Genomic DNA, 16,908 nt, shown 5'->3' with positions numbered 1-16,908 from the left:
ATACAAAACAGACATCACCCATACTATTGTGCGTGGCCTGTTACTACTGCTGAGCAGTTGAAACCCAGCCAAATTTGGTCAAAGTCCCCTGTTGAGTACATTTTCTTTTAGAATTTATAGACTGTACTTGTGAAGAAAATGAAAAATGTAGCAAAGGAAATGATGGCGGATCATTTGATGCATTTTCTGGTACAGAGTTACAGATGGGATGCTGCGAGCGGTGGAGTGCTCGGGAGCCCCAATGACTTTCTGCCACGTCCAGTACAATGTAAAGCTCACAATGGAGAGGTGCAGTCATTACAAGGGGCTCACAGTCCTGAATCACTTTGAAAGCACTGTAATAGAGCACCCCTCTCTCCTCCTCTCACCCCCTCTCTCACCCCCTCTCACACACACACACACACACACACACACACACACACACACACACACACACACACACACACACACACACACACACACACACACACACAGATGCAGGTTACTCACTGGGCACAATGAACTCAATCTCCGTTGATATGGCGATCCCTAGTTTGTTTGAGGCATAACAACGATAGGTTCCCTGGTACTCTGTAAGGTTCCCATTATTGGGTATCTCAAAGGTCCCAGAACTCTCTTCTTTCATCAGGCGGGGGTCTAGAAAGGGGAAGAATTCCAGGCCATTCTTCGTCCATCGGAATCTACATAAAGAAAACCAGTATTGAAATGTCGAGTCCCTCAGCTCAGACTGCAGCAAGCTCATTTTCCAGAGTTCAAAACCAAATCACCCAAATGCAACATGATGATAAACTGTTGTTTGTTATTGGTGTATGTTTGGATGTTAAACAAGCTAGCAGTGACGCAAGGCTCAGTACTCACTCTGGCTCGGGATTCCCTTTGGCTTCACACGTCATGGAGAAGCTCTCATCAAAAGGGAAAGCGATGAGGGAGCTGGGCGACTGAGCCGTGATGGTGGGCATCTGCTCAACTGGGCCACAAACAAACAAACAAGCATGAAAATGAGGCACAATGCAGGCATCAATACAGAAACCTACTCAGAAGTATGTCATTTTCAGCACGATACTACAGCCAAGGTTCCCAGCTTATTTTGCTCGTGACTAACAACCATCCCAGGTTTTATGGCTTTGAACTTTTCAGATTGTTTATTTGAAAGATTTTAATACAAAACAACATTTAGTGGAAATAATTGTATATAATGTTGACTTATGTGTTGTATTTAGATAACACATTTAAATAAAGATCGCAATAATGTTTTGATTTGTATTTAAGGAAATTTTAAATAAACCCAATTAAACCCAATCTTTGGCATCTGAAAAGAAGTACCCTGTGACCATTCAAATTCAACTTGGGACTATTTAGGTGGTCTTGACCCCCAGGTCTGTAAAATAGTGTCTAATATTTAATGTTCAATATGAAGAGTTCTATCCAAAACATTGATTATTGATAACAATGTCAGTCTAAATATCTGTAAAACTCTCAATTCTACAAATAAAGTTGATAATTTGCCATTTAAATTAATCATTTTGTTTGACTGGTTTTGTTCTGGCATAAAAGTAATTTGGTGTCATATGGTCTTGAGGACAGTTGTGACATGGTGAGGATGGCTACAACATGGCGTTAATAGTATGATTAGGCGTGAAGGAAAAGCAAATGCCATAAACCCTATGAGCTAAAATAGCAGCATTATGGAGTCATGACTGATGACACATGAGATTCAGAACCAACACATTCTGCATGGCTGTAAGTAAAGCTGCCACTGAGCTCAAGAGCAAGCCAGGAGGACGCCACTAATACCAGCTACAATATAACAGAGTGAACTTACTGTTTATGTGACCTAAGACTATATAATCCATGGCAGCAGGGGGAAAATAAACAAAACAAAAACAGTCAGCAGTTTGGGAATAATCCTTTCTAGTCACAAGTACTCTCCATACATGCAGCCGTTTAAACACACACACACACACACACACACACACACACACACACACACACACACACACACACGAGTAATGCAAAACAGAAGACAGAACTAAAAAGATTTTCTCTGACAGTGAGCCTGAAAAATGTGTTTTCCTTTTAAGAAAACCTGTTTGAACTGTTCTTTATCAAACCCTTAAGAGATTTTTCTGAATAATTTAAAGGGAGAGGTTTGATATGTGTTTCCAAGGAAACAGGGATACAAACGCAGATCCAACACAAAAGCAACCTGATTCAAACAAGATAATAGTTGTAAATATATTCATTTCACAGAATACTTGACAATTGTAACAGTTCTCTACGGTGTTATTTATTTCCCTCTAAATTATTCTACTTTTTTTGTGTATATGATAAAAGCACTTCAAGGGCAAGTTTTCTGTCAATGAGCAAAAACAATAACATAGTATTTACACACATATATATATATATATATATATATACATATATATATATACATATATTTTTTGCAGTAGCTTGTGCGATTCTAAGGTAACGGAAACATAACATTAGTTTCATACACCAATAGAAACATGATTATGAATGTAATGTTCTATTTCTGCCAGTAAGGCACTAATCACACTAATCACACTAAACCTTCAAGTGTCAGTGAATTATGTCAGAATTAAACTGATTTGTAATAAATTGTAAACCATTATGCAACAATTTAGGTAGGTAGGTAGGTATATACTTTATTAATCCCCGAGGGGAAATTTTTTAATTTAGCAGAGTCCGCTAACCTTTTACCATATACTGATTTCAAGTCCATTACATCTCCTTGTTTTCTTCTCAACAACGATATCGGGACAAATAAACATGACTTCGCATGACATGAAGTCTAAAAATGACTTCATGATTTGAATGTTTACGGTTGAGTGCTCACTAAATTCACCATTTTTAGTTTCTTAAAAGAGACATGAGCAGCTTTGTATTAGATGTCCCTGCATGCATTGTCTGAGGGTTAAAACTCTTCAAATCCTTATTCTACGGCTGCGTCTAAAATCACATACTTACACTTGCAATTTGGAGTGTATAAGTGTGTACACACTGTCAAGTATGGAAACATGCAGTGCACTGTGAGTACCAGGATTGTGTATGCATATCAGTCAAAAAGTATAAAGTATAGAATGCTGGAAACTTCCCCTTTGTCAAATGACATACATACACTAATAAATAGTGCTCTTCCACAAGAGGACTCTTCCTTGTGTAGTGCAGGAATGTTGACAGGGTAGTTTCAATCTTCACACTGCTGTTCTGCACTGACTGTAAATGACCTCACCATGTGAATACATCACAAACCAAAATATCTACAACTTTAATTATTTTATCCAGAAATCCTTGTGTTTTTTTGTCCTTAGTTTAACACACTCAATAAACACACTGATTCTTCTGTCCAGCAGCAGCAGTGAAAAATAAACACTTTAGTTCAATGTTCAGGAACAGCTGCAGCTTCCTCGGAGGCTTTAATTTGAAAATTCTTTGCGCCCCGCCCCTTCCTCTACGTAGCCAAGATGGTGACCGTTTAGGGTGGAAAGTGTCCAGCGTTTCACACTTCTTTTTTGGACCGTTTTGAGTGCATCATCCTGGTACTTGTAGTGCACTGCATGTTTCTTTACTGACAGTGTGAATGCACTCAAAATAGTGAGTGTTAGTGCACAAACACGCCATTTAGAACACAGCGTAAATATGTGTAAATCCAGACAATGTGATTTGAGATAACAGTAGAATATCTAAATTCACACACCAGACAAGTAAGAGGACTACATTTAAGTGAACTAAAAGAAGCATGCGAATTGAGACACATTCATAGTGTACTAAAAAAAATAAAAATAAAAGAGCAGTTAGTTTACAGTTGGTTTTTAAAAGCTCGTTCACGCCAAACAGCTACCTGCTGCTTTCGAAAAAGACACTAAAGTGCAGTGAGAGAGAACCACAACAGTGGAGTTGCACCTGGACACCTTTAAGATGAGCTGAAAGTCACTTTAAAGCTCCGTAACGTCAGGTGGAGTTTCAGAATCAGCAAATAATTATCTGTAAATGTATCACTACTTTTCTCAGTTTTACATTGCTTTCACATTTACATTTGACATAATGTACTCTATTATAGCTGCTTTAAGTTTACTAAAACTTGTTTTCTCAAGGTCAATGAGAGTAGTTATGCTTTTTAATACTCCTGACAAAAATGTCCAATGCTCACCAAAACTATGAAAAAAAACAACCCCGATATCTTCTTAGACCCCTTAAATGTACCTCTACAACTATTCAGGCAGTTTTGGTTTTTGATAACTTTCTCTGAGATTTATGCAAAATTGTGTATGCGGTGCTCATAACATTACAGTTAAAAACATAAAAGTAATTTTGTCAGAAACAATCTCTTTGTTTAGCTGGATAATCCACAGTTTGTTTCAAGATGGCGGTTTTCCATGATGGAAGCAGTCCCGATGAAAACAGTTTTTGAGAAGCACCTGACGCAGCTGTGTCACAACCCGCATCCTTTGTAAGAATGTGCGGTGAACTGGTGCTATGCTAAAGTTACAATCAGGACTCACCTTCCAGTGGGATGTCAATGGCTGCAGTCGAATGAAAGGCACAAATACAGGTGGTGACCACGGCCACGACGGCGAGCAGTCCTGGGCTCCTCTGCAACCTCATGGTTTCACTGAGATCTCAGGTGTTCACAACAAACAAGTGCTCTCCTCAACGTCCTCAGTTCATTCCTCTGACGATGCGGTACCTGTGAAGGCAGCACAGACGGAGAAGGCCCCATGAATCCACCCACGTTGGCAGACAGAAAGGCAAAGGCAAACCCAATAAACAACAAATCCCCCATGACCGGGAACACGACTGCTCTCTGCTCAGTCAGGCATAGCCAGGCGCTGCGCACATTTTTATTTGCATCAGCGGGAACTCTTGTTCTGCACTAGAACAAATTTTGCTGTGACAAAGAAATATTCACATTAGAGTCTCCTATCATCCCCTTCTCCTGGGACTCGGATTGTTGTGTAGTCTGTAGAAGTGTGCAGCACAAAGTGTATATTTAATGCGACAATGAAAAGAAAGAAATAAACAAATGAGGCAGCCTGTGGATATATTAACGCATGGCAGATGTTCAACATTACAGAAGGAAAAATACATTTATTCCAAAACCAAGCCAAGATTGAAATCATCATCAACATTACCATCAGTGTTTGGCCGATTTAATCACTGTGCTGTTATGATCTGTGGCTGCATGTTCCTGATAACAATGACTCAAAGAGATTAAGAATGCAGCAACAATTGTATCTATTATTGCAGCACATAGTGCTGCCTGAGGGGTGTGAGACATAAAAAGCATATGTAGTTAACAGTCAGACAGAGTAAGCTGTCTGCACTCCAACACTGGCAGGCCGCAGAGTCCAGAGCACTGGATCATTTTCCAGCTAACAAACCAGAGTCTTAAACCATAATGACCTCGTGATCGGTCCAGAGTGCAGAACGAGGGGATGGAAAAGAGAAATGTACGGGAATTCTTATGTCTAAGAGCAGTGTTCTGTAAACCCTTTGGGCTGCCAGTTCATTAGTCCTCTGTGTGTTGGCTGTGACCGAGCTCAGCAGGTCATGCCAAAGTAATTAGCTCGACAGCTAACATGAGCCATAATAACAAAATAGAAACAATAGAGTTTAAGAGAAATGTGAAATTATAGGTCTACAGCAGGGGTGTCAAACTCATTTTAGTTAAGGGGCCACATACTGCCCACTTTGATCTCAAGTGGGCCAGACCAGTAAAATCATAGCATAATAACGCATACATAACGACAACATTTCTCTACGTTTAAATCATTGGTGAAGGTTTTTGGATGATAAACCCTATTTTAAGGTCTTTCTACAATAAACTAGAAACATAAAGAGCAAAAACTCAAGACATCAGCCCACTGTTTATCTGCCTGGGCTCTCCTCTGCAGATTCCCTCGCTTTGTGACGCGTTTGACGTCAAACGAGCGCTTCTTCCTCCGGAGCAGACATCGCATTTACGCTGTTTTTGAAGCAATTACTGGATCGATTAAAAAAAAAATTACAAAACACTCGTACTCATAAACCTCCATGTTCTCATAGAAATGCAATTTATGTCTTTCTGTAATTTTCACACTCAGCAAAGTCATCCGGCGGGCCGAGCTGGACCCCCTGGCGGGCCGGATCCGGCCCGCGGGCCGTATGTTTGACACCCCTGGTCTACAGGGAGTCTTAGTGGCACTCGAGCAAAACAGAAAGGGCTTAACATGCAAAGGGCATCACAAGGACGAAGTCCAATAATTGCTAATTACTGTACTTGTGTTGATAGGAAATCCAATTATTGTCAAAGGAGGCAGGTATGTGTTGTTAAGCACAAGTAATCAAGATATGAGCTGTACAGTGACTTGCAAGAGATCAACCAGCCGTGCAATGTCTTTAAAATAGCTTCTTAACAATGAGTCCAACTGCTGCTCTTTTCTAATCTTCTTGCTGCCTTTACAAATTCAATGAGCAACTCTGAGGTCAAACTCCTGTTCGAGAGTTGTACTTGAATAATTGACCACAAAACAAAAGAGACTATTTCCTTCTCTCTGTTTCCAGATGAACCTGCACTCTGAACTTTTCAACCATGCCTGGCCCTAATGGTATTAACTGTGACTCAATGCTGACCTTTTTGGCCCCTCCCACACACAGCATCACCGCCAAGGTTTGAGACACCACGTGCTATGTATGATAGACTTGAACCCCATTCAATCACAATTCACGCCTATTGACTTTATTTCCAGCTGAAGATTTGAATGTCAAAGTTATAAGTCATCTGGAGAAATGCCTTAGGCTTTCCTTTGTCTCTCATTTTCCCAAACTTGGTGATTTATGTTGCTGAACACATTGAAATCAAAAGGTAAGGGCTTTGCTTTGCACTAATTGGCTTGTGCTTTGTTGTTTAGATTGGCCTGGTTAAGATGAGAGGGTGGAGGGTTACAATCCCCAGAGGAGAATGTGTTCTCATTGTCTTGTTCTGCTGGCCAAAATCCTTTACCAAGCTAACAACTCCTTAGATGGATTACACTTTGTTCAAACTGTGCCTGATCATTTGCCTTCTGATTTAATTTGTTCTCCCCTCTTTAAACATTTATTGAAAACCAAGTCAGCCATCTGGTTGAGGGAGGTCCCCTTAGAGCTTAACTGCTGCGGGTGATGATGTCTACATTGAACTCATGGGGTGCGATGCCTATTGGACCTATATGCTGCAGAGGAGAATGGGGCCTCCCCTTCAAGCTCCACTGATTTACAGACGGCAGGCTGTTCTTAATCCCCGCCCCTTTCAGGAGCGATCTCACCGGCCTGAGATTGATGGAGCTGGCGGGAGGTTAAAAGCTGCTCGCTGTGGGAAGGCCAGTGTGAACCCTAACCTTCCTTAGCCAAGACTCAGAGGGGACAGAAGCTCTGAGGTGGAGGGGGTACACGGAGGGAAACGAAGCGATGTGGGCCAAAAGAGATCTGCCTCTGTACTTTAAAGCCCTCTCTGAGTGACAGATGTAGAGCACGCTGAGAAACTTTCTCCTTGTCAACAAGACCAAATCACTTCTGAATGTGGACCAGTTTTAAACAAAGGCATGGTAACCTAATTTTTCACATCTTTAATGCATCGGCGACAATAAACGCTTCAGACCTGGTTTCCAAAGTCCCAATTTCCCCACATCTTGTCATGAGCTAAACACTGAGTTCAAAACTTTTTTTTTTTTTTTCATGGAGCAATGTGGCAATGAATAGAAAACAACATTAATTGTGATAATCAGTTCGTTGTTTCAGTCAAAAATGGTAAAACATTGCCAAAACTTCTTTGCTCTCAGCTTCTCCAAACAGAGGAACTGTTGCGTTTTCATTGTCACAACTCAGTGAAAACGGTTTTGGACTGTTGGTTGGACATTTACAGATATCACGGTGGAAACAGGTATTTGATCAGATCATTCCCCTATTTGTTGACATTTCACAACTAGTAATGGGAAATGAGTCAATAAGGAAAATAATCAACATTTCTTTAATTTGGTCAATCAGCCCGGCATGCATGCTTTTGCTATTTCAACAAGGAAATAATAACGTCTTCAAATTGCATGTTTTGCCTGATCCAAAGGTTGCCTCAGTCTAATTGCTGTCATCTTAGACACTGTGTGTTATATTGGATGGCGATGCTTCATGTGACACATTTAGTGTGTGGTATTTCCGCTAATTTGTTGTCACAAGATTTTGGCTTAAAGAACGGTTTATATTCCCTCTATGTTTCGTGTCAGACATATGTAGCCACGCCCCATATCTTAACTGTCTGATCCACACTGCCGACGTCTGCTTGTGTCATTTATCCACGGAAGCTCTTTGCTTATAAAGATAGCTGTTGAGCTTGCGTTGTCTTTGGCTGACTGTACCATCCCCCATGTGCTTTCACTTCAAAAAGTGTCCCTTATTATCTGTTCGTGTGATGCCATCCACACTATATTTCTAATTTTCTCATCGAGGAAAGTCTTAATGGCAACCAGTATTTGTACTGTTTCTATCAGCCAGAACCTTCCTCAACCCAACATTCTTATGTTGGCATGTTAATTCCAAGAGCTCTTCTTCACATTATAGTACTGTATACTGCATCACTGCGTAGCTTTCGCTGACTTTCAGTAAGAAACAATACTGGCACACCTCCACAGTACAACTGGCAAGCTCTGTCTGTCTGTTTCTTGACTCCTACAGTTTAGCCATATGGTGTCACTTTACACCTCAAATCTGTAAACAAATGTCAAATGCAGTATGTAAAACAAGTATCACAAACTGTAAGTAACGTTTAAGTAGTCCAATTAAAAGTAGCACACCAGCGAGCTGTTTCCTAGAGCATTCTCCACACTTGTGGATGTGTTGTTCAGTAACGAGGTGGGGTCCAAGCCCAGCCATTCAAAGTTCACTACAGTAGGCTGTGGCGCTGGCACCATCTGCTCCTTTCTCACACAAAGGCAAGAGAGAGGCAAAGAAGTGTGGGCCTACTGTAGTTTAATGTGCAAGCCTGTAATAGGATTAAGAAGATCCTCGTCTTGTCAGGCTGGATTAAAATATTCTCTTTGCTAAAGACCTGCGACGGGAAGACAGGGGCTCCACACTCCCCTCTCACACTCCCGATAATGCCTCCACACTGATTCCCATTTGATCATTCAAGAACAATTAAGACAACGGCCGAGCTGATTAACACTTAAGCGGCAATTGACTCGCATTGCTTCTGATGTGTGTAATGAGTTGCAGTTTTTTTCAGTCGTCGATTTGTACTTTTTGTCCAATCAGCTGCTCATTTGGCTTGCAAATCTCTCACACTGTGTAGTTTTTTTGGGGGAAAAACAAGCCTGTAGAAACTTTTTTTTTTGTTTTTTTTTAATGTAGAGATGCATTTTCCTCTGTTTAGAGATGTTGTTTTTCCCTCCACGCTCTGCTCCTCTTGTATTCTAACCTATGGCAACGATAAGCTCTATCAGTATTCTTCTAAAAGCTCAGCCGTGCAATTCATCTATTATTGAAATATTAGTGAGGAGAGAAGAAACAGAAACAAGGCGCTAAATGAGATTAGGAAGTGGGAGCAATATATACGATAATATGCTTGTCTAATTGAGATTTGGCTCGATTTCACTGCACTTCTGAAAGCATGACAGTTCAATTACCACACCATTAATATGTAAGGTGGTCTACAGCTTTCACAGGCTGAGGGGCACTGGGAGTTCAGCTGGGCGAAGGAGCGACAGGGTGAGGATAGAGGAGGGTGGAGGAATGAGGAAAGGCTCTCAGGTGTGGAGGAATGAGGCTCAGTTGGAGACAGATATAAAGCGGCTGCACGGATGAACTGTGGGATGTGTGACCCCAGTGTTGTGTCTGAACTAATGATGGCTGACCTTCGTGACCCTGCATGAACTCCCATGACCAGTGAGAGAGGGGGGCATGGGGACTACATATAACCTGCGGTGACCCTGCAGAGCCTTACGTGGCTCCATACAGAGCTACAGCAGGATGATCATGTCACCAGCTGGCAGTAGACATCGGGGCACATGATCTAGTTAATATGACGAAATAGAAAACAAAGAGCTGAAGAGGTTTTCAACCACTTGAGGTTTTTATCTTGTTGGTAGTATCCATTTTTCAGAGGTTTTTTTTTCCACGTGAACAAAACAGCATAAAGAGTTCCCCAGCCTCGAATTAGCTGCTTTTTTTTGTTTGTCCGAAAGAAGTTTGTCTAGGGAGGGGGGAAATAAGATTCTGCTCATAATATTCAAAGGAAATAGAAGCATAGGAATTTAAGAGAGGCAAGAAACAAACATGCTCCATAAAATCGCAGAATGCCCCTACAAACTGTGATGCATGGGCAACAATTGCTAGCCTGGCCATGCCAGACAATTGCAGACAGCTTCAGTTTTCACTGCAATTAGAGTCTGGAAAACCCTGCTCACATTATTTGCTCAGGGACTCCAAAGTGCGGACCAATCAGCGACCAGAGTCGGTGGTTAAGTGCGTTGACGTTAAAATCGATCGTCCTTTTCTAAATGGTAGTGGCAGCAGTGGGAGTGTTTTGGCGTGTACCAATTGGTTGAAGCTGCTCCAACAGTTTAAAATGAACCCGAGGTCTACGCCCAGCAGGATGCAACAACTGCAAATGATTCCTTATGGAGCACACTCAGACCCATGCATTCATGTAGTAAGTTTGGGTCTGGAACGTCAGGTTATAAAATTGTGAAAAATGAATTGTATTTAAAAGTTTGGGCCATTATCCTGATTCTACACTGAGACATTATTTTATTTTACTTTAATTTCGATTTCCATCTCTAACACACAAACAGCACTGTTGCTTACACCATGTGTGTACATAACTGGGCGGAGACGAGGCGATCCTACACTTGCAGTGATTAAGTTTTGAATCTATCTATCAATTTATATCCTGCTTTCATACATATAGATGGCTTTCGAAACACATAAGGATGACTGCACACTTTGCTTTTTGTTTACTCCTGTTGGCACAAATTGGTGATTATTGTATGCATTTTAATTTGGGCTCATTTCACATTAAAACCATTACTTTAATACTAACTAGGCTATTGTTTTTAAAAAGTGCCCCTCCTCGCCCCTGTTTTTGAGACAGTGAGGGCCAAAGTTGTCCCCAAATATTTATTTAGAGTGCCTACACTGCAAAATAGGAATCATTAACTGTATGGAACAAACCCTTCAGTGTCTTCGTATGCAGTAGAAGCTAACCTTTATTTTTGCGTCGGATTATGACTTTTAATTAAAAGCAGTAGCGTGATTTATGTTGATTAAAACACTTAAACTGATCACCAGAGCATGTCACATGACACGCTAATAAATCATGCAGAATGTATGTGCTACGTACATGCCAGATGCTGACAGAGTTCTCACTCTGAACCAGGTAATATGTTTAAAGCAAAAGAAAAGGTTTCAAGAAGTGCACTGCACCTGTCTGCATCACAGCTTACAGCTTCTTCTTTTTTTCATTTCCCTCTGATCTGCTCTCTTTGAAGTCCCACAGGAGTACCCCTTGCCCAGGACAATAATCACATTAGCGTGTGATCCTCGCTGAGTAGCCAGCAGAGAGATGAATTCACAAGTCGGTAGTGCAGGGGACTGGAATATTATTTTGTGTGAACTAACACAGCGTGCTTCTCTCCACATTCATCCACTTCGTCTGACTGATGCTGGCAATTTCCCCAGACGAAACTATTCCACGGCAAGACATGATCGATGGCTCTTATATCCCAAATCCTCACCTCCATCAGACCCCGAAGCAATTTATTTCTGCCAACAACCAAGAATTTTTGATGTCCCCCTGGAGGCAGGAAAACAACATTTTTACAAACCTTTGCTGCTTCATCCTTTTTTTTAATCCCTTCAGGTCTCTCATATTCATGAAGTCAAAATTATAATTTCAGCCTGTGAAATGAGAGGTTCTCTGCTCACTCAAATTTAAAATTTGAATTTCCTGTCCAATACTAGAACGTGTTACTCCGGGTAAGCTGTTTGACACAGCTGTCGAATATGTGGCCCAGTTCCTGCGCCTCTTCGTTGCTTAATAGGGTCGAGGCAAGGTTGTGTTGAGACATACCGTATGGAATAAACTGAAGCCCAGAGACACATCATTTCAAATCTTTAAATTTGACACGACAGAATCTCAATATTTACATTGGCTGCTCCATTTGCAAGAACAAAGAAATTTCACCAATAAATCTACTGTTGATTCTTAAGAAATGTTATGTGTCTGTCAACCATTAGCAGCAATTTCAAAAGAGTTGTTTGGATAAATGCAAAAAATGTCTGTCCAAATATCAATGTTGCAACCTGAACATCTCAGACACAAATTTGCATCATATTTCAACTGATAGCTACGAGTAACACTTGGAGCTAACATTCTCTGTACTTTCAGGATAACCTGCCTTTGACACACTTTTTTCAAGACACTAAACCAAAGAAAGCGATAAGCTTCCAAGAAAAACACTATTCCTGAATGGACCACATGCTTAGTGAATGGAATAATTGAAGGTCCACAGTGATGCACCTGGAGGTCAGTTTAAAAGTCATCCCTGCATTTGTTTGGAGACAGATTGATGTAAATTTGCCTTGGCAAGAAGCAAAGGACAGAATGAACTGAAGTGAGTGTGGATACAGTCTATATTTGTTTAGTGAGTGCTCTGGACATCACCCTGACATGGTGTATTGTGTCTGTCTAGTCTCTGGGGAATTTTGAGGCTTGTTGAAGTTAAAATAGTGAACTGTGAGCCCTTAAATATGACTAAAGACTCACACTGATTAACTATCACGTATCATTACTCTAATCATTGCATGTGCAATATTATTGACCTTTACTTGTTAGTCAATAAAGTCAAATCAGATTTCCTTTAGTAATTTGCTTGAGGGGACTATTTCAACAGATTTTACATAGTTCTTACAATGGAATCTTCATAAATTGCTAAAAATCTACACACACACAACTGCAAATATTATGTATAATACTTTTGGTTTGTCAGATACTGTATCTCAATTGACATGTGTGTTTGTTTATAGGTTGACTGATTAATCTGTTGGCTGATTTTATTGGCAGATATCAGACTTCTAAGATATCAGTATCGGCATATACGTTGTCTTATGTGAAAACCTCTTTCTTAAGAACATATTGCCGAAAAAGATGCTTACGGTTATTTAGAAATTGTTCTATTTGCGTTTTCTATTATTATTATTATTTACAGTTATTTATATTAAAACAGTCCCAGTGAAGTTTATTGTTTCAGTGCAATGTTGTCATTTTGGACAAAATAGTTTATCATTAAACTGTAAAATATTCTGCCTCAATTCCACTGTATGACAAAGATTGTCATACAGTGAGTGATTAATATCCGCATCAGAATGTTTTATTTTTTTTACTTCCTAATATTGGACTTGGCATTGGCTCCCAAAAAAAATCCAGAATCACCCAAGCTTTACTTATGTTGAATTGCTGGGTTTCTCTGTATAATATTGTAAAGTCTTGCTGTAAGGACTTTCATGTGTTAAGTACCATGAAATAACCTGTGTTGTGATTTGGCGCCATATGAATAAAATTGAATTGACTTGCATTGAATGTTCTATATTAAGTTTCACCCTAATATATAAGTACTGTATATCCAATCTCTGTAAAAGAGGCATGAATGTCCTCTAAAAAAAACCTCATTGTTATAACTCTGGCTCTGGTTTGGGAGTTTGAAACTCACTGCCACGCCAAGTAAAGGAAAAATAGTTCAGTATTACGTTATAACGTAAAAAGTTTGCGATATTTTGTTATATTAGGATATTGACAGGTTATAACATGAAAATTGTTCAAGTTAAAATGGGATAAATTATTCGAATAACATAAAATGTTTCTCACTATAAAATAGTAATTGATACCATCATAACAGGACACGTTTTACATTACAATACACGTTCAAACGAGACAAGTTCCAGTTCATGCCTGGGTTGAGAATTGACAACATTCTGCTGTTATTGAGCAGGCTGGATGATATTGTGATGAGTATGCGTTTAAAATGCATGGGACTGTACAGAAGGAAGAATGAGTCCGACCCTCTGGAGGTAGCGTTATTTCTCAATTATCAGCTGGAGGGCCACATCGCCTCAGCCTAGGACCAATTTATCATATCATAACTTAAAGCATGCTTTAGTATAGTATAAAAACATACATTTATTGTATTAGTGTGATACATTTGGATGTTGTCGCCTGAAAATATGTTATTAAACCTTTTTTTAAACATGATACTGAACTGTTTTTCTTTTGCGTGGCAGTAAAAGGGATCTATAGAAAATGTTGGCATTTTCACTGACTATGATAAAGAATCAAAATATTAATTAAAAAAAAATGAAATAGCAAATTGTTCTACCAAATAATATGAAGCTCCACTTCCCTATTTAAGTTTCTAGCTTTTGCAAAAAGTAAGAAAACAACCAAATATAGCAGCATTACTTGTATTCTCTAACTCTGTCAAAATGTGAATCATAACACAGTGATTTTTAGTAGAAAATAAATATGCTGACTGTCTCCTCCTGCACATTTTAAGGTCAAAACAGGAACCTAAAAGTGCTGTCACAGCTTTGTAGACATACTCGCATACTGTAGGGTACTTACACGATTTTACTTCATTCTCAGCTATGGTCCCAATGGGAGGAGGAACAATTCCTTCCCAGGTAACATCCACAATAAAAGGAAAGCATGAGTGAAGAAAATTCAGATTTTTTTTTTCAAAAATAGAGAGCGCTGAGACCGTTCTGTGTTGTGTCATACAGGCTGCAGACGGAGTCGAACAGAAGCACTGTAGTCACATATGTTGCCAAAGCCTGTAGCTTGGCAAAGAGGCTCATTAAGCCACTGACAATCATTCCCACAAAGCCCGATCTAAGGGCTATTCACCGGGTGTGTACAAAGGAGAGTGTAGGAATGCAAGTTCCATCTCAACCCACCCCCCCCCAGCGTCATGAAAGATGTGTGCTGCACCTGAATGCTCAATGAAATGAGTTTATTTGCAACGATCAGTTGAAAAAAGAATATGAATGGTATCTTGGGAGCACAGATCACCCGCTGTGTGGAAATCTGTTGAGTTTTGCTCCCGCTGCAATCTTCTTCTGTCAGCCGGTGACAATCTACTTAATTGCTAATACTGCTGAAGATTGTCGCCCAGCATTAGTCTGGCATTGTTGAAGCTTTTACGCTTCCTCCTCTGTTTTATTTCCCCACTGTGAGCAGATATTTGGGTGAAAAACTATTGATTTTCTTTTATTCTGGGTATGTCTCGATTGAAGTGGACCTGATTGTTCCACACTGCTGAACAGGCACCCCACTCCACGACCATACAGATGGACCTGAGGGGAGGCTGGGTGACATGTCAGAGGAAAGCTCAGTGTGCAGAGAGTGCTGAGACTGTCGATAAGAGTCTTCCACCAGCAGCCCAAAAAAAAAAAAAAAAAAGGAGTCTCTCTCCCACGACACAAGGGGGGGGGGGGGGGGGGGGGGGGGATGATGTATGATGTGGACCCTAGTCAGAGACTTGGGTTTTAACGGGGAGAAAGGCAGAAAATGAAAGAGGGGAGGAGGGTCATGCTTGAATTATGCTGATGTGGGCCGTAAACGTGGTGAAAAACCAACCAAAGGCCCGGCTGCTTTGACGGAACTTGCAGCCACAAATGACAAGGTTGTTATCACACGAGCCTCACAAATGCTGACAGTTAGGAAATGGGGAGACTGAACATCTTTATAGGACCCGCATATGTATTCAGTCATTAAGCAGCTTCGTAGAGTGTTTTTAGATGAAAGGTTTTGCAACCTTTCATACCTAATGACGTTAACAAGTACGCCGATGGCAGCGTTCTGTTATTGAATAGTGAATATCTTAATTGAACACAGCTTTTTATACTTCTCATCTGTAAGTGAATGGAGTGAACAGACTGACTTTTCATTTAATCTAGCTTGAGGTTTTCATTTAGCAAATTGGGTTTAAAGGGAGACAGCGAACTTGATGAAAGAAACGCTGATACTGGAGGCTTAGATTCAGAGCTGTCGGAGGACAGGCGGGGGGGGGGGGGGGGGGGGGGGGCACTGGTCTATTCATAATGAGCGCAGCCAGCCAAAGTCAGTAACTGAGAACACTCACACGCCTCTGCAACGCCAGCGCCAGGCCCTCAGAGCCCATAAGCACTCTTTGAGCTACAACAGGATGGAGCTTCCATTATGGCCACACAAACAGAGGGAAGCCTTATGAACTTTGCACAAATGCTTAGTGCTCCGGGGCTGGACAGATCTGGAAGCCGGGCGAGATGGGTAGGTACCGGGGCGGGCTGCCAGTTCCGAAAAGCTTAGTGTTCATGCACTCGGGCCAGACAAACCTGACATTGTCCTGGGCACTGCCCCGGAGAAAGCTTCTTCCCCTTTCCCTCCGCCACTCCGGCTCATTCACACTTCAAGCCCAGCTGATTCACTGATCTGGACATGACTTATTAGGGCAAGAACGCAAACACTTATTCAACTGTTAAAACGCAAGACAAAGTGAAGACAGGTCACACAACTCAGTAAATTCTCATAAATTTAAAATGGCTTATTCTCTGCTGTCACCGCGCCTCATTGGCACCTGACGCGTCATTGGTCATACACTCTGACTTCACATGGGTCAGACTGATTCACAAATTCAATTTAAAATGAGATAATCCGCTGCGCTCTCACAGAAAATGTTTACAACAGCTTTAATTTATGACACGTCTCTTATCTCCATCAGGCAGCAATCACTAAACGTTATCTGACCACTCCAAGATTGAGGTCTGCAGCCTTATCATGTCGCTGGAATTAAAATAATACTCTCTTGACCTGCTGCCCTCGCTGGGCAAGACGTGGCTCAGTGAAAG

The 16,908-nt window shown here is 40.8% G+C and overlaps 1 protein-coding gene across 5 annotated transcripts in view; it reads right to left on the bottom strand.

The window, feature by feature from the left end:
- chl1b (cell adhesion molecule L1-like b) overlaps window positions 1-16,908 on the bottom strand; it is a 68,356-nt gene that overhangs the window by 27,372 nt on the left and 24,076 nt on the right. For 4 of the 5 annotated variants that reach the window (XM_069165738.1, XM_069165820.1, XM_069165497.1 and 1 more), the window contains exons 2-5: window positions 4,524-4,708; window positions 1,823-1,840; window positions 859-967; window positions 490-680 (exon numbers count right to left, since the gene is read on the bottom strand). In XM_069165738.1, the coding sequence (XP_069021839.1) occupies window positions 490-680; window positions 859-967; window positions 1,823-1,840; window positions 4,524-4,626 (421 nt within the window). In that variant the 5' untranslated portion in view covers window positions 4,627-4,708. Of the gene's footprint in view, window positions 1-489; window positions 681-858; window positions 968-1,822; window positions 1,841-4,523; window positions 4,709-14,644; window positions 14,873-16,908 lie in introns of those variants that run through there. The other variant, XM_069165580.1, reaches the window with a different exon arrangement.

This window comes from Embiotoca jacksoni, unplaced genomic scaffold (genome assembly GCF_022577435.1).
Source record: "Embiotoca jacksoni isolate LCO1_2020_lvr unplaced genomic scaffold, fEmbJac1.0.p SCAF_1, whole genome shotgun sequence".
Lineage (NCBI taxonomy): Eukaryota > Metazoa > Chordata > Actinopteri > Embiotocidae > Embiotoca > Embiotoca jacksoni.
This window is presented reverse-complemented; position numbering and strand designations above follow the sequence as displayed.